General features: G+C 33.6%; 3 protein-coding genes across 3 annotated transcripts in view; 1 reads left to right on the top strand and 2 right to left on the bottom strand.

Annotated features, from left to right (window-relative positions):
• Positions 1 to 2,145: 2,145 nt before the first annotated feature.
• On the bottom strand, positions 2,146 to 7,962 carry LOC144348768 (uncharacterized). The gene is made up of 6 exons (XM_085494231.1): positions 6,855 to 7,962; positions 6,345 to 6,527; positions 5,738 to 5,839; positions 5,428 to 5,556; positions 4,606 to 4,702; positions 2,146 to 4,125 (listed from the first exon to the last, which is right to left on the bottom strand). Exons 1-6 carry the CDS (start codon positions 7,102 to 7,104, stop codon positions 3,708 to 3,710), a joined length of 1,179 nt encoding a protein of 392 aa, XP_085350357.1. The 5' UTR covers positions 7,105 to 7,962; the 3' UTR covers positions 2,146 to 3,707.
• Positions 7,963 to 8,070: 108 nt separating this feature from the next.
• LOC144346287 (kremen protein 1-like) lies at positions 8,071 to 10,328 on the bottom strand. The gene is made up of 2 exons (XM_085494232.1): positions 10,010 to 10,328; positions 8,071 to 8,435 (listed from the first exon to the last, which is right to left on the bottom strand). The coding sequence occupies exons 1-2, from the start codon at positions 10,275 to 10,277 to the stop codon at positions 8,101 to 8,103; spliced, it is 603 nt and encodes a 200-aa protein (XP_085350358.1). The 5' UTR covers positions 10,278 to 10,328; the 3' UTR covers positions 8,071 to 8,100.
• A 3,458-nt stretch (positions 10,329 to 13,786) lies between these two features.
• LOC144346275 (kremen protein 1-like) overlaps positions 13,787 to 19,389 on the top strand; it is a 49,086-nt gene continuing 43,483 nt past the window's right edge. The window contains exons 1-3 of the mRNA XM_085494448.1: positions 13,787 to 13,920; positions 14,646 to 14,788; positions 14,943 to 15,119. Coding sequence (XP_085350574.1) covers positions 14,957 to 15,119 — 163 coding nt within the window. The 5' untranslated portion in view covers positions 13,787 to 13,920; positions 14,646 to 14,788; positions 14,943 to 14,956. The remainder of the gene's footprint in view (positions 13,921 to 14,645; positions 14,789 to 14,942; positions 15,120 to 19,389) is intronic.

The raw sequence follows: 19,389 nt of genomic DNA, 5'->3' as shown, positions 1-19,389 counted from the left end.
GGTGGGTGATGACAGAATGTGTTGTGCATATTGCGTCTGTCCTCTGGCAAAGCACATTTTAAAGACATATTAAAGACATTTGGTGAGTAGAAATTCCGGTAAAATTGCCAAAATCACAGAATCAAAATTGTTGATGACCACAGACACTCCAGCAGACAACAAGTACTTATGGTCCGCGGACTTTCGGATTATTAATTGCCCACTCTCTCTACGACCATTGTGTTTATTTATCGGCCAAAATTAAACCTTGGATTTAATGGGGACGTAATAACGATGCAATGTGTACTTTGCATGCAAAACGTCCGAGAAAAAACAATTAGTGTGGAGAAAAACAATTAGATGTGTAATGTATAAATATAATATTCTGCTACAATTTGATTATCTCATGTAATCAAAAATGTAATTACGAAATAACTATTTATTTGTTAAATCAAATTTGCTACAGTATTTTTGGCTAACATATCAACTACAAGAAAACATCAAATAGTGATAGTGATAAATACTTGATGCTTAATCATTTTATACAATGCACCTTAACTGTCTAAAATTTGATATATGGACACGCACAAAAAAATCGACAAAAACAAGTATATAATATACAGAAGTGGGAACAAAATGTGCTCTGTAATTGTTATTTTACAGCATCACGGTTCAAGCCAGGGTAATACAGTCTGTGATTAATTAGCCTTAGTTAGAAAAAAAATCTCAGGCACACTATGATTGTTTCAATAGCACTTCTACATTTATGTTTAGGCAATAGTAACCACCAAAGAAAACACAGACATTATTTGACACATTATTTGCTGAGAGTAGTGTATCGCCTTCCCGGCAACCTAACCAGTCAGAGCATACAGGCATATCAACAACTACAGCATGTCAGAGTTCTGAGAAAGTAGCAGATGGCAGTGATCAACACCCATCTTTACCTGAAAATATATTTAATATGTTTGTCGATGCTCAAGTCGGCAATGTAGAATAATTACATTTGATGTAGCATGCATGTTGTAATGTTATCCTTTTTTTACCTTATCTGGTTGTTGGATAGCTTGCTTGTCAATCCTATTAGAACTTGAAGCCAGATGAAAACTTAGAATATAGAAATAAAGTGTGAAAATAAGAATCTCATGAATTCATACCACCTCAATTTGGAAACAGTATGATTTTAGTATGTATACAGGGTATCTATTTTAAGTTACTGCACTTGAAAAGGGTACAATTTCACAAAAATAAGTACGTGTTTAGTAGATTTTTAAAAAAGCTATACTTCAGCATGGGTAGGGCAGGGCGGGTTGTTTCTGTTCAGTCAGCACACGTACTGCGTGGTTATGGCAGTTGATGGCTGCCGTGAGATGTTCATCAAAATGAGCACAGTACAAGCTTTCATCATTCTCGGCAGCATGTAGAAACAACCTTGCTGCTTCCGTTAATGCATGTGCCTCTCCCGGTGCATTCGCCAGCGTCTTTTCACATCTCACCTGAGCTAAGCAACACAGACCAGCATATTGGGGACACTCCTGGTTTTCAAGGGTCCTCGTAGGTCCTCGCTTCCGCTACATTTGGCTTTCTTAAAAAAACGTTTTGTCAACTTACTAGAAACTGCGCAATATTATCCAAGAAAGTCGACTTCTCTCTCCATATTTACAGCAAGAAATTGCGAGTTATGGCGAAATACGTTTTATAATATTCAACGATTTACGTAGAATATATCAAAATTACAGTACTACCTTGTTTCGCCTTATGTAATTTGTAGCTTGTCATTCGTACTTGTTCTAATATTACAAAAAAGCTAGTCCACGACACGTTCAAATATACATATATTCAGATATTCAGATATTTTAATTTATTTTTAAATAATTTAATGTAAGAATAACATGTAAATATACAAAATGTTTTGAACGAATGGTCAGTTTATAATATTGCTAGTCATTGTCGGCGACAGGCGTTGGTGGCGCTAGTCACACGCGACGGCATATCGAGTTAGGGAATATACATAATATATTTGTGGGAGGGTGAGTAAAATGGTCAAATCAGCAATTTTTTTTTCTTTACTAACAAGACATTTTCTCAGAAGAAGATTATTTTGAAAAATATGCTTCACTGTACGGATATTTTTTATAAATTCTATATAGAATATTTAAAGACATGTTTAAAATGACATATTTATTTTCTAAGATTTAAATTTAATTTACACTCCGCAAAAACATGAAAAGAAGATAAAAATGTGATAAAAACTATGTTGGTTTAGCTAAAAAATATATGATATAATAAAATAACTGTCTCTTATTTCCCTGTCTATTATATTTTGAGAGTACTTGAGAGTCTTATCTCTCGGGCAAACACATCTAATATAACTGACTTTCAAGGGAAAAAGTCTCTGAAATCAGAGTGTATTTTGCAAAGTGGGAATGCAACTTACAAAAACAAAATAATACGTATTTTCTAAACCAATACAAATTATATTCTATAGTTTCACACATGCCAGTTATTAATAAAAATACATGTTTTAAAATAATATCATTGTAGATGTCTCTTGCCTATTGTGGTTTACGAGAACTGCTGATATATTGGTAATAATTGCATAATGGTGAGTTGAAACAATGATGGTGGAGGTGGAGGTCAGAATTGGGAACAAATCTTGCAGGGATCAATAATGGAAACAAATTTGCACACCCAAATCTTCGAAAAAAATAATTTCAAATTAAAAACAAAAAAATGTAAATTTATCAAGTAAAACATATCAGAAATCTACATGAAGGAAAACAACTATTTTGCACACTGTTTCTGCCGTCATCATCCGAGATTCTAATGGCCCATATTTTATTTAATTTCTGCTTAAACACAATATATTTCACTCACATACCATAGACCAAAATAAGCGAGATGTATTACTCATTTGTGAAAAAATAGTATACGGTTATGTTATTTTCTAGATTATTCATTCTATTATTTCTCAAAAGTGTTCGTCAATACACCTTTCTTTTAAATCGCGTCCTCTGGCGACGAAGCGCTTCTATGACGCATGACACAAATGCCGTAAAGCGTCCAATATCTTTCTGATCTTCAGTCGTCCATCATCAAAGATGATATTTTGTAAGATTTGACTATATTCTAGATGATGAAAATTTACACCACTAATTTTGAAGCCACAGAAACGCCCTACCGCTATAGGGCGCCATTAATGGGAATGGTTTATTGATACAGAATCGTTTTTTTTCACACTGATTTCAGCATGGCGTGTCAAATCAATATTCTATTCTCGTATGAAGCAGCCTGTGTTGATGAAAACTAACCACATTGCCATTGTGCTACAGTTTCATGAAAATGTTAAAGCTTTCCTAAAACTTACCCAAGTTTAAATAATAGTCAACTATAATGAAAATAAGTTTATTTGCAGTGATTGTTGTCGTTTAATCAATGTTGAACGTCTCTGTCAAACGTAACACATTGCATGTCAATATTGTTTATACTATACTGGAACAGCTCCACAACACCGCATTGAATTAAAGAACAAACATTTTGCATGCATTGTTAGTAATATCATGGCCCATCTTTCTCGTAATACAATTGTTATTAAATTTCATACATTAGCACAATATTGAATATAAGCGTGGTAAAATGATGTTAGCCTAAACAACTATTTTATGTTTAGATTGTCATCAACGTAGCGCTGAACAGACTACTGTTGTGAAAACTTTCGTTCAATTTCTTCATATTCCCTTACGCGCGTTTACGTAATTGACTAACGTTGTCATTGCCTTCTGCGCATCTGACATTTCCCTTTTCTTCCCGCTATCAGTTGCTACGTCATGGGTAGTAACATATTGCTGCAAGACGATCAATGCTTCCTGTATTTTCGACACGTTACCTAACTCGTCTTGATCTGCGTAATGGTCATCTGCTTGTTTCTTTTGTTTCGATACATCTTGTCCCAATTCAATCTCCTCGTAACAACCAGGTCTAGGAGTATTGACATAATCCACGTCTGTTTTATTTTTCTCGTCGTGATAATTTAAAGTCTGGTAAGCATTGTCAACGCGGTCAGTTGTGATAAGGTCTTGATATGTACGATCATTACTTTTATCCATGTTTGTCATTTCTCTTTCCTCGGTCCCGGTAGATTTGAGACTGTTGGATAAAGTGACAATGAGCAACTGACAGTAAGTTAATTGTATGAAGTTCTAATTTGATTATATTTAGACATATATAGGGATCCTTTCATTCTAATACTGATAGTTTCTTCAAGGTGAACATGTACTTGATAGATACAGGGTCAAATGTTGTTTACAGTAACAAAATGTTGTTTGATTACGGCAGTGCAGGTTCGTTCAAAGTTCGTGCAAGTTGCGCACCGTCAATGGCTCATGTTTAATCAAATTTATTCAAAGGGACTACATGTTTCCAAGAGTTCACGTTTATCTGCAAACACATGGCTTTATACCAATTGGATACGTGGAAGAATATTTTAGTTGTTTTTATAATAACCAATTGCGAACGAGGACGAAACAATGGCGGATAATGATGACGTATTCAGACAATTCCACGTCACACAGTAACTCACAAATTGTCTTTTATAATTGGTATGATTGACTCAACAATGTAACTTACCTTGCTCTTCTATACAGCAATACCAACGTTACTATGGCTACTGCCATGACGACAATAACAATACCAAAGCCTACTACATACAAACCCGGATTAGCACCTGCAATATTTTAGATATGGTATTGTAGAATAAGTGTAAGCGGTCAAACGTTTGGATTTAGGGGGAGGCTAAAAGAGTGTGACCAGTAATTGTTTTTATTCGCGTTGTCTCGTCTGTACATTTTTCTGCAACACCATGCATGAATTTTTTTTCTCTCTCTGTGTCTAGCTTGCAATTTTTCAAATCTTCCAGCCCTATGATTTCAAATGGTCCACCAGTGCCACGTCATATTGTTATTATAATCATATCACATATGCACATTTGAATCACATGACATTCCAGTATTATTTAAGATAAACAATTTGCAGGTTTATGATAGACGTAATAAACACATATTACAGGAATTTTACAAATACAATTCTTTATTTTTTGAGACACATTCCTGGTAATCACGTAATGCACCTGGTAATGCAGGCATTAGCATGTTTACTCTACCACGCCGTAAAGTTTTATTGGAGAGAATAGACAGCGTAGTGCGACCTCAGCTGACCGTTTAGATGAATAAACTATCTGTAATGAACTAAGGTGTATTTCCTTGGGTGAAACCAGTTATCTTTGCAGTGTAATTGTCAACAACTATGTGGGTCGATGTCCCTATCACTACGCTTTTTTCGTAATATTTGGTGAACCCGGATTTAACAAATACCGGCATAAAGACATACATGTATATCATAAACACATTGTATGTATGTAACTCTCTCGTTTATATTTGATAGTCGTTTTACCTTTCTGATTGAATTGTTCTATCTTCTCCTCATTCCAGTTTGACGATAAATTTGGTTTTAATGTAGAATCACAAATAACTGTGCAGCCCTCATTGGTTGTCGAACTATACTTTAGGGTATCCCCAGTACCTAAGATTATATAGAAAAATCATTAGAATGTTATTTATTTCCATGCAAGTTACATACAAAACAATGAACACATTGTTCCCATGTTTACTTTGTCAACAAAGAAATACATGCGATATACCAGTAAATAGATTTTATAAAAGCTGAAAATTGCGAAATGAGAGGAGTAAGGATATTGTCTTACCAGTGGATCCATCACTGAGTCCGTTTTGCCGAGTCGTTTGAGTTATCTCAGATTTATCAGGAGTTTTTGTACTGGGCGTTAAAGTCGGTATACTGGTTATAACTAAAATGCAGTAAACATTTTTATAGACAATATTAATATTTTATAATATACATAAAAATATATATACTTTGGGTAAATAGTCTCTGAAATATGTGAAGATCAAAACTAATTATTATCAGAAGCAACATTTAAAACAGAAATCATGAATCGTGTTTGATCACAGCTAAGAACACTGCGAACGTAATGGAAGGTCATTCTTGTTCACCACGTGACTAGAGATAAAATACTGGCAGTACCGTTATATATGTAAAATAAAGTACATTTATGTAAAAAGCTATTATGTATATATAGTGAGGAATTATCACAATTTTCAATTGCATGTTATCTGGAAATTATCTATTAATTTGCATAATATATGACGTCATATGGAAATGCAGTTATTTGTGTTCCACAAAATAAGTTATTATGGGCTACATAAAAAACATAGAAAATTAATTGCGTGCACGTACATAATGTGTCTACTAAATATTTTTCAATTTAAATAGCAAAAATAAAATAAACCAACCTGTACATTGTGGTTCTATTCCAACTAACCATCTGCCAGAATCCAGACATTGTTTATATGGTGTACCACTACCACTATGATAGTAACCATCATTGCAATAATAGAATACAGTATTTGGATAGATATATGCAGTATTCGTATGGTAAGCATTTGGAAATGATGGTGGAACACCACAGGACACAGCTGAGAATACAAATAGGTTGCTGTCAAGTTTACACTATCGAATTTATCTATTGCATTAATTAGTTCCTGGTATTTATAACTATAATGTTTTCTCAACACACATTCATGGAACAATAAAGAAAAATTCTAAATTCACACAACACATAATTCAGAATTACCCCTTTCGTATTAAATTTGTCATTCAACATTTAATTTTTTAGCATAATAAATATTCATTATATCACCCCACCTGTACAGACATATATACTTTCATTATCTTGACAACTGACTCCATTCAATATATAACCAATTGTACATCTAAATTTAATGCTATATTTATCATCTCACCTGTACATGTAAGCCCACTACTATTCCACTGTCCATCATCTTGACATGTTATAACACTTACTCCGTTCAATATATAACCAGTTATACATCTAAATGTAATGGTGTCTCCAGGATTGAAATGATTAGAAAGTGGAGATGGAGTCATCAGTCGATTTGAGTGTATATTGGGTTTACTACACTGTGATATAGCTGTAAAGAATTTACATTGACAAGTCATCAGAAATGTTTTCTCACGGATTGAAAAGATCATGAATTGAAAATGGATATGGGGATATAATACTCCACTGAGATACAGCTGTCAAAAATACACATGATAACACCAAAATAAACATGTAAGTTAAAAGGGAAACGAGAAAAACAGACTGTCATTGAATGGTAACGTTTCAGTAGTTTCAACGATACCATCAAAATCATGCATGATACCCTGTTTTCAATTACGTGGATATTTTTAGGTGACAGTATATTCACAGATGACAGAGTTGACACACTAGATATACATTTCGAGTAAGCTTTTAAAAGCAAATATCTCGTCTATGTTAGTGAATTTCTGCTGTCTACAAACAATTAAGTCAATTTCATCAATTAAAGCTTGCCATATTTACATAGTATCAACCAATTACATCATAATATAATGATTCGTGTAATAATTAATTGATCACACATGGTTCAAGTTTGGTGCAACATGGTGAAAATTAAAAATAACTCAATCCTTGCCGTGTTATTTGCAAACATTGAAATTGTAATATGATGGACCGGTTTGTACGCTCTCCACTCAAATATTGCGTTTAACTCTGGTCTGGTAATGGTTTGGGCCAGTCTAACCGAAATGAAAATTTAATAATCTGACATTATGAACAATATATGCTTTTTTCACTAAATATCGTGACAGGATATCAATGTTTGTCAACGGTGGGCGTTAATTAATCATTTCCATTTCATAATCTTATTTTCTGAGTTTAGAGTTACTTAGATAATCAAAGTTACATTGAATCAATTGCGACGTATAGAACCCGGACGAAAGCCGGGCTAGAAAAAGAATACCCATACACTCCACTGAAATGCGTTATTTCCCATGGAGAATTCCTTGAATATCGATTAAATTTAAAATGACGTAAATTTGACAGACAGACCCCTATATATTGCAGTTATCTGTCGAGTAAAATTTTCAGAAACATTAGCAGGTGTGAATACATAAATTCAAAAAAACTTTATCAGCATTTTCTATAAATGATCGATACAAAAATGTTTAAAATGATTTACTTTGATATGTCAACGCAAATCCAAAATCTGTGTTCATATCTGAGTTAGAATAAAATTGTAACCGCAATATATTTCCAGAACTGTACACTGTCATGCTGTGCCATGTAATCAGTGTTGCCGTTACGTCATTACCATCTCTTATATCCATGTAATCACCAGTACTTATCTTATCCATCAATATTCTAAGCTGAATTATATGGCTGTCTTCAACTGTAATCGTCCATATACAATTCTGGTCACTTGGATACTTGCCAGGAAAGTTTGGGGAATATATATAACCACTGTCATCTGTGTACAGTCCACCACATGCACCGATAGTAGCTGTAAAGAAATGATGCTGACATGATTAACATACATTACGATTACAATTCTGTTGAACTATAGGCAAGTAATTTGATTTTACAGCGCATTATGGGACGGATTCTGTCTTACGAATAATGTAGACGTTTTCGTGTTTCGTGTAGATATACTATTCTAATGATATGCAAATTAGTGTATAACTTTTTAAGGAGTTGTTCCCTAACCCTGCCTATTTATTTTTTATTTAAATTGTTATACAGGTCAATTAAAGTTATAGCATTTCCAATCAATGACATTATCATTGCCCAAATATATTTCAACGTGTAATAAAATTGCAATATTCCTCTATTCAAAGATCGGCATTTCGACATTGACCTACAATAAGGAATTTAAATTCAGTGCAGTCAAAAAATAAGCACTTCTATATTTTGAGACTGTGCTCGAAATCTTTGAGCTATTTATTCCAACCACTTTTGGTGCTAACCAAATTAATTTATGCAGATATGCGACACCAAACAAACTAATGTAACTACACCAATGTAATATCCTCCACATGCACTGATAGTAGCTGTAAAACGCGATTTGGGGGTTACCTTTCCAAACTCCGTCTAAGTGACCATGCTCTAAAGTTGGGCACCACAAAAATTTACAGAGTGACTGAATCTGTGACATGAGTTATCAGACCAGCCAGAAGATGATCAGATGTAATAAATTACAGGATCGCAAAAACATTATTATTCAAGATTGCCAACTCATGCATCCACAATTTCAAAAATCGATTGCTTAAAAACATTATAGCAACTGTAATTGACTACAACTTTATGACTACAGCACATGTTTAATGTAGAAACAAAAATAAATAAATAAATAAATAATTATTTCAGAATTTTGCGAGATTTACTCGTGTAGTCTGCAGTAAGGTTTGCATAGGTAAAATACAGATGCCACATGACGTTGTACGATTGCGTTTTGAGCATTGACGTAACGGGTTCACTAGCCGTTCCCTGGGGGACGGCGACCACTAAGCGTGATTTCGCAATTCTGAAATTATCATGCATTTTTATTCAGTACGTGCTACGTCCGTAGCACAAAATTTTATTTTTGCCAATTTCTGTTTCCTTCGACAAAATGATTCTCGTTTGGAGCCTTTTTTAAACACGGAAAAGTGGTGTTTCGCCTATTTTTCACCGTTTGTAAAATTTCAAAACGCGCTTTCGACGAATTATTCAGGCAATCGAAATAATGGTATAATATAATTTGTTTTAAAACTAAATATCGATTCTACATTAAACATGTGTTGTCGTCATTAAAGTTGTTGTTTCACGTATTTGCTAAACTTGACAAGGCTTGCATAATATATTTGTATATCAGTCATATTTTGACACTATTCAGACACCGACTAATTATTCGAGCGGATATATTTCTATCTTTCCTTATTTGGACAATTCCTGTCACTTTGGGTAGATAACTAGGCAACATATGACAGAAATGGAAACACGTGACTGCGTATATTGTCTTGTAATTAACACTTTTTATGAAATTAGTTCCCATCAGTTTACTACATTTACAAAGAGAGGTTCAATGAATAAACTTACTATCATAGACGTCTAATTGATAACCACCACCACATCCTTGTATGTAAGGTTCAGTACCAGTATCTCCACTACATTGTTGGGTACCATAGGATACATATTCGTTGATTATCTCTCCAGGCACAGCTTCACCATATCGCCAGTAATCAGTGTCATTGTCACCACAGTAACATTCATCTGCACTGGCAAGTACTGCTATTGGTTTAGAGTTGTCTCTACATGTCTGGATACATCCTTGAATTGTGGTAATATAGTTTCCAAGAGTGTACATGTTAGATGGCGGTGGGAATATTCTGTTTAAACCAACTCCTTCTTTGTAACGACCTAGAAAACCTGGAACTATAATGTAATAGTATGTGATTAATTTTATTTTAATGACTTTAACGTTTATTAATAATATTGTTTTAGCGCATTAAGAAAATATATATACACATATATCTTTACTTTATTCGTGTAAATTAAGATTTGACTGTTTTCGTTTGAAAATAAATTTGATGGAATACTGCTGATTGTTTCAAATTCTGCATCTGTTGAATTATAAAACGAAAAAGTTTGTAAAGATTATATATTATTTATGTTTTAAGATGTATGATATGACATTGACTCAGAGTATATTCCTATATTAATCTGGTTGTCCTATATTTTTGTGTGTTTCATTTATCTTTATTTCAAGTATAAATAGGTACTGAAAATATTTAATAAATACTACTCATTTTAACTCCCGTTTATCGTCTAATATGACGGACTGTAAGTCAACTATTTTTGGCGCAAATGTCCTGTGATTGATCTCATTTGTTTAAAGAAATAAAATGTCACCATTATTCACCACAGCCAAAAGTGTATAACCTATAACATAAATGGGTTAAAAGGTTTAGAAAAAACGATATTTTGCTAAAGTAGGGTGACAGTGTCGATATCGGGTCGATCGATGAAACACTTCTACTAAATATGCAATACTAAGCAGATATATCGCATAAAGTTTTTAGGGCTAATCTGCACTGGCTCGGAAGGTTGTAAATGATTAGCTAGTTTGAATTTGCATAACAATACTGACAATGAACGTGCATTCAACGCCACAAGTTTTTTTTGTTTTTTTAGCCAATCAGAATTCATCTTCCGAGCCAGTGCAGATCAGCCGAGTTTTTAAGGTGCATTAACAAGACAAAAAAAAACAATAATGTGTTTTAACATTCAACTTAAGGAAACAAATGAGGAAAAAACATCTCACAAACGACATATAATATTTTGTTACATGTTAAGTCTGATTATAACCATCTTCACTCTCATCGTCAACTATATAATAGTATTATTGTTGGCTCCATTGAATTTGGGAGAGCTGGAAATCGTAGCTCCCATGGTTACTGTAGTTATTACTTACACAAATACATATGACATTGAGATTATTCCATCCGTAACTCAAATCATATAAATGTTTTTCACGGTCGAGAAGTAATATTTACAATTTAAACATACTTACAATAGCAGGTCACTCCAGCTTGATTATCTTGACAATTATTACAAGACTCAGTACTAAATATTGTACAGTCAGTGAGTGACGTGGCTGATACGTCACAACTGATATCACATACACTCACTGGTAGATTACTGGCACCATATTCACTGTTACTCCACGTCCACATTACATCTACAAAACCTGAAATCGAATGCATATTAATTATCAATTGATAATAAAAACAAGTTCACATGTCTAGAATATAACATAAATAATATATACTAAATATATAAATAAAGTAACAGTATTGCATATATATATATTCAGTTTATCATATTACCTAATTGTTTACACACAACCCGTGCTTCCATCGAATCCCATTTCTGTGCATTCATTGCACACACCAATCCCCATTCACCATTATCTCGTAGTATCTCCACTCTCCCTTCAAATGGTGTAAGACCTCCTGCTAGTCTCACATCAACTATAACATAAAAACTGGTGATTATTATATAATCTAGTGTTACCAGTCACACAGAATGTTTAATTATTGCTGTATTGATATAGTAATAGCCTGAAGTCAGTGTAATCAACTGTTCAAATACAAATAGTATCCCGACTGATTTTTTGGAACCTGTATGAATCATTTCCGTAATGTCAAATGTATATTACTGAAAAACGCTTGTTGCAGTAGTCTTCGCTAATTTTCCTTTTTTGTAATGTGAACCCGATCTATTATGTACTTTGATTTATCAGAAATAATTCATATACAAAGTTACTTTTCACGGCAGTGATATGATTGCTATTAACCAATGAATAATGTGATACTTTGTTATTTCTATTTTATGAACGATTTAATGCAATCAAACAGTAACATACTTTAAATGAATTTTTCTATTCTATAATACTATTTTGCAAGGGTTATTTTAAAAACAAGTATTCCGATATAGACAGGCATTACAGAACTTTTGTGATTATCACTTTTATCGTGTTACTATTTGATTTCTAAATTTAGCTGCTTCCCTATTGGTCATGTTATTAATGGTGATGTCAATGTGATCACGTGATAGATTAGTGAATCACAATATATAAATATTGCTAATTTGAAATCATTTTAGATTCATTATGCTAATGAGTATGTTAGCAAATTGACAAAATTAGAAATACTAGATTGAGACACACTATTGAGGTTGGTGACTGCAATAAAAAACAATGTGCTGTCGCAATCATCAATTTTTGACGTCGTGTTTTAACACTTTTGACAAGTTGCCACAGCAACAACTCTTTATGAATTGTATGTATATATATGTATTACCCATTTCAGGCATATACTAAATCTCGATTTTTTAAAACCAGTTTTAAATGATGCTGGATAATTCAGATAAATTATTACATGTTCATTGTGCTTACCATTAACACGGTCATGCCTAGCCATGGATCAACGGCTTTGTAAAAGTGAGTGATATTTACGTTATGTTGTTGGCTGCCTCACAAACAGCAGCAGTAGACAACTGGCGACAGAATTTAAATAATACTCACACCATGGATCCAGGTATATATCATACTTGCTATGTGGTACGAGCAATTTATAAAGTTATACGCAACCCAAACAAAAAATCGTCTCATACTTAACTATTATTGTCACGTTTTGTGGTGTATTCTTAAATAAATACCTGCGTACACTGTGATCAATAAATAAGGAAGTACTGTCGCTGAACAAGAGCTGGTGCTAAAATTATGACGAATGATTCTAAAAACAGAAAATTCTCAATGAAAACAATACCTTGTCCATAGACTGTGGATATACACACGTACATGGTGATTAATATGCACACATTCAAGCGTTGTCCTTTGAAACACATAATGCGATGTATCGGTAACCCGCATACAATAGAAATAGGTATACAATGAAATCGAGACGAGGTGTTGACCTTTGACACCTGGCGGTCTACCACAAAGACTGAACAGTCGACAGTTGACAAAACTACTCGGCACAATTCACTAATCGGGACAATATTCCTAAAAGGCTACTGTATGGCTAGGGTATTAAATACTGGTCATCCTGGTCAATGTGCGTTCGTGAACGGTTGTTTTCATAGGGATTGACTCATTGCTAGTGATAAAAATGTGTGCTACTTTTGCCAGACTTTAACAAGAAATTCGATTCCTTGAATCATCGATCATCATTCACGAAGTCGGGAGTCATAAAGACGATGTACCGTCTACCCCGTAACCTTGCCAGCAAGGCGAGACATGACAAAAAGAATATATATTAACATATCAGTAGCACCAATCCATTTCTATTGTTGGTATGTCACACTGTAGAGTCAATACGAACTGTGGTTATAATACCTTGGTGTGACTTCAGTACTGTACAGTGTAATGATTATGACGATATTACGTGTGTATTCACTGTTATTAACCATCATATATGTATGTATATCTGTAGTACATGCACAAGGTAATACTATGTATTATTTGTATATTACAATCGTGTCAGTATTTACCAACTTGTTGGGAACGTCGCGACCGTGAATCCGTATGAGGAAGTAAAAATGTTTGTTGAATTATTATAGTGCACTATTTCTAAACGCAGTAACCTTGTTAAAGCTAAATCATTGTGATAGTAATAACTATGTTGGGCTGAAGTGTTTAGTCACCGTATTTATACCCGCCCAACTACACTGTGTGTAAATTAGTTGAGTTTTGCACCGTTCCCTTACTTCCGTATTCAAGTATATCAACGAATAGTCAATGAGGAGTGGTCTCCACATTCTATTATACTAGTAATTATTTGATTCGTATTGACTTGAATTAATTATCTTTCCAAATTAATAAAAAAACGAAACGTAGATTATTTCAGGTACGGACACTCGTGCTGCTTAACTACTCCATTATTCCCTAAATGACGTCACATGCCATATCGACTACTATTAATATCACATTCCAGAATTTTCAATTCCAGAATCTAACTTAACAGTGCATTTTCTCAAAGCTTCCATGCCACCATTCTAGTTGTGGTAATGAAACTCGAATCGAATTATTATTATTTAGTACATTGAATGAGATGTGAACATAAACTTACATCGTCAGAAATATGAATTTTCGTAAAAAAATGTAATTAGTTCGTTATCACATGCTGGTTTTATATATTTTATATAAATACACAACTTTTTTATGTTTCAGTTGATGTGAGACTATCAGGAGGTCACACACCATTTGAAGGAAGAGTAGAGATAAGAAGAGACAATGGTGAATGGGGATTGGTATGTGCAATGAATGCACAGAAATGGGATTCGATTGAAGCAGGGTTGTGTGTAAACAATTAGGTAATAGGAACTGAATATGTGTTACATGCTTCCTTTATTAGAAATATGGGTTAACATATACTGTTATTTTATCTATTGTACAAACATTTCATACTCATATACATATAATTTTTTTTTATTTTCAATCGGCACTTTAATGTTTGTTCGATTCTAGGTTTTGTAGATGTAATGTGGACGTGGAGTAACAGTGAATATGGTGCCAGTAATCTGCCAGTGAGTGTATGTGATATCAGTTGTGACGTATCAGCCACGTCACTTAATGATTGTACAATATCTAGTACTGTATCTTGTAATAATTGTCAAGACAATCAAGCTGGAGTTACCTGCTATTGTGAGTAAGGCACATTAAATACGATTGTGTTAAGATTTGTTCAATCAATGAATTTGTGTCTGTGATAACACCATTATGGGACTATGGGATTCACGATTTCCAACTCTCGTGGAATCCATGTAGAAAAACATAATATTATTTTATAGTATAGTTAAAGTAGAGGATGATCATATGATAAATGACCTGATGTTATGATTTATGTTACTGTATGTATTTTGGCCATTTAATTTGTTTAGTACCAAATTGAAAATTATATTGACGAGTTGGAAATGATGGAGCTATCAAAACAAATATCCCTTAGTTGTTTTTTATATGCCAATATCATTATATGAATTGAAAATCATCATACCTTTCATGGAATAAATATTCCATAAGCATTGCTATCTTTTCATCAATTTATATTTGTTCGACCACGTACAGTAAGAAAAATATCGCAATGTCACACGTTATCTAGGTATTATCCGCGACTGACCTCATATGTGTAACTGTATCAACAAATAAATCGCATATAACTAGTATTTAAATTCGAAAATAGAATTGCCAAATAGAGTTGTTATAAAACGTTATAAAGTAAACATGACGTCATTTCATTGATTTGTTTTTGAGCATTGGTTCTTTGGCAAAAACAAGTAAAATATCAGATGTTGAAACGGTAGTTTCTTTGTTAATGTCGACAATGGTCACGTACGTTACTGAGAAGTAATCGACACAGGAAATTTTAGAAAAATAGTCATTCTATCCATGCATTCCTAGTTGTGCTCTGTATGTTGTTACTATTTGACCCCGTGTCAACAAATCGAATACCGCTGAATATTACGGCAGTCAATACAATAGGGCGTCATGTATATCACAGTTGCCCACGTGATTAAGGTAGCGGGACTATTATTTGCATACTTGTTTTCATCTTCTAATTGTGACTAAATGACTACAAATAGACCCGGGAAAGTATATATTTTTAGAATCGCCAGATTTCAAGCTTTTCACAAGTGTATTTTGCATGCCGGTATCTGCGTTCTACGACGTGTTACTCAATCAAAGGTGAAAAATTACTTTTTCTGTAAAAAAAATAATTACGCATTTATGCTGGTGATAAGAAGTATTATTTCACTTTTCCTAGTTGTTCAATAGTCTGGTAAATTGAATGTGTCTGGTCAGTTTTATTCAAGCAACGCGTTTTAAAAAATAGTGTGCTGAATTTCAATTACTGTTTTAGTCGCATTGTCCCCAACTTAAACCACAACTCGTTGGTAAATAATCGATGAAATAGTTTGTCTGGACACATTCAAGTTCCACTCACTGTCACCTTAAAGCTGTGAAAATTTTGTGTTAATCCGACGACAATAAGTATACGTTATTTTTTGTTAAAGACCTTGTATTTTGAAAAACAGAAACTCCTAGAAAACGTCCATGAAGTAACAGCAAAGATTTTCAAACTTGTTTATCGGCACAATCAATTTGTTTCCCCATCAAGGTCTGTTTTAACATGTGTAGGGACATCCAAATGTGTAAGGCTATTGGAAACCAAAAAAATAAAAGAATGGGACAGCTATAATTGGATGAATTCGGCATATGAAAACACCAAAATCAATGATTTTTTTTCAGTGGCTGTATGACCTTGTGTCTGACACATTCATATGCAAATGACTAATCTGTGAAACAAACAGGGGCGGAGACAAACCACTCAAATGTTTGGAAACACTCATTGTGTGTCAGATAGCTACTGATAACACTTCCTAACATTGCTTTGTCTTGAGTTTATCTTTGAAACTTATAGGCACACAGATTAAACCTGTGTTGTTGATTTTGGAAAACACTACTGAGGCTGCCTTGCTTCCCTTCAGAAAATCTACATTTTAACCAACTTACATGACATTCTATGTTATGTTGACTTTATCACATGAAAGTTTATAGTGCATTTCATCAATTAATAAATAAATGTGACAATCGTAATTTTCAACACAAATAATAGTCTCGCTACCTTAAGTACGTCTTATGTGCTTCAAGCTACATATTTCGGTGTTTACAGTGTTTCATCATCATGTTTACGAACTGTAGATAAGAAAGGGATTCTCGACTACATTTTCACTTTTCCTTTTCGAGGGTTTAAAATAAACAATTTAATTGGTTATACCGTCCCCGTGGCTGATGAATGTGGCTAAAATCTTTCTGTGGGAGGATGGACATTTTGAGTTGTGAATAGTTCAGTCACTGGGCGAAATAAGACAATAAACGGGAGTTGATATGGATAACATTAATACTTGAAATAAATATAAATAAAATACACAAAATATCAAGATTGATATAACAATACCCACTAATTCCATGTCACAACTTACATATCATAAACCTTTTTAGCACCGGATAAAGAAATTGGAGCGATCAGCCATATTTTATCGAATTAAATGTTATTAAACAGTTTGCAACACAGACAAATTTCAATTTATAGTTAATTGCCATTCAACGTGTGAGGTAAATCTATAAATATATTTGGCTACATATAACACCAAAATCAATGTTATTCATTAACGTTGGGGACATTTAAGGGACTGGACAGAAAGGACAGGAGGGGGTAGGTCGGTGTTTTTAGGGGTGGTCACTGATTTTCGTGCAAGGGTTACAGTAATCTGTGTAAAGGGGAGGGTCGCAATTTTTTTTTGCAATGCAAGTAAACACAGTAAACGTAACCACGATTTTATGCACAGTCTGGTTGCCTCAACAAACACTTATTCTCATTACTCATTCAGCAGTTGTATCTACGTTGAATGACATGTTAAAAACTTAAGTTATTTGGTGACTAGCAATTCACCACTGGAGAAAAATATTATTTATGAACGAGTACTGCTGGAGTAAAACATACTGATTTATTGTAGTGTAATATTATGATATAATATGTGTTTACAATACCAAAGGCCACTGTGTGTTTACATGCATTTCAGCAGATTGTAATTGATATGCAAATGCAATTTTCCACTACATTACTTAATACGCTGATTATTCTAAATGTGATCTTTGAAATGTAATTATCTCAAGCCATAACTATGAATAATATTATATCTAACAGTGGTGTGGCTAGCACCTTTATACTATAAAGGTACACACATGGTTCTCCTTTCTCAATCCACTGCAATGTTTGGCTACAAGGCAGATCTTTCTTCCCCACCCACCCTTCCCTTCACAGTATATTTGGATTTTTTTGTTATAATTTTTATCTTTTATGTGTAGGTTGTATAGTATGATTGTATAATTTTCTTTGCAGGGATGTATTTACCCAAAGCTAGGGGAAACTTTTGTTGGTATGACGGCTGTGCTGGCATGCAGCCACAAGCCTGCCTATTTAACAAGTCATTGTGAATGACATAGTCCTCGTTGGAATTAGGGGAAATGTTATTCCTGCCAGAAATAAAGTTGCGGGCCAAAAGTACAGTTAGTAATTTAGAGTGAATAAATGGCTGGTCTAGTATCAACAGAAATTATATTTATGGTCAGAAATTAAACAGGATAATCTATTCATGCATTTTTTGTATCCAACTAAATTTCATTTGTCTTTGCTCATATACAGAGATATAATAGCATGGTCAAAAAGCAAAATTATATGCAGTCAACCATTTTTTATCCAAACATGTCAACAATTTGTAAAAAAGATGGCTGCCAGTTGGTCATTTTGAATTTAAAGATGAAACAAATCATCAAGGACACGTATCTCAACATAAACAATGTTTTTATCAAATTTGAACAAAAAACGACAAATCCTGTCAAAGAATCCACATTTTTCAAAAAACAAGATGGATGCCAGTCGTTCATCTTTGGTCTGATTATGGAACAAACTGATATGAACGTGTATTCCTATATTTATGATGTATGTGCCAAACATGAATGAAAATGGTATAAAAACCTTGGTGATCTAGTTGTATGGTCAAAACGTTATCTAAAACGTACAATGCATGAACAAAAACTGACAAAGCATGCATAAGATACCACATTTTCAAAAAACAAAGTGGCTGCCAGTCGGCACCATTGATCCGATCATAAAACGAATTGTCATAGACATGTATTTTACATGTATAATGTATGTACCAAATTTGAACAAAAACTGACAAAGCATGCATATTTTAAAAAACCAAGATGGCTACTAGTCGGCCATCTTTGATCCAATCACAAAAAGAATCATTATAGACACGTGTCCTAAGATGTACAATGTGTGTACTAAATTTAAACAATCAGTAAACCACTGCATGTGGACATGTCCCAGGTAAAGTACTAGATACATGCA

The sequence above is a fragment of the Saccoglossus kowalevskii genome, chromosome 20, assembly GCF_978046115.1.
Source record: "Saccoglossus kowalevskii chromosome 20, keSacKowa6.1, whole genome shotgun sequence".
Classification (NCBI taxonomy): domain Eukaryota; kingdom Metazoa; phylum Hemichordata; class Enteropneusta; family Harrimaniidae; genus Saccoglossus; species Saccoglossus kowalevskii.
The sequence above is the reverse complement of the archived record's forward strand: the minus strand, read 5'-3'. Positions and strand labels throughout refer to the sequence as shown.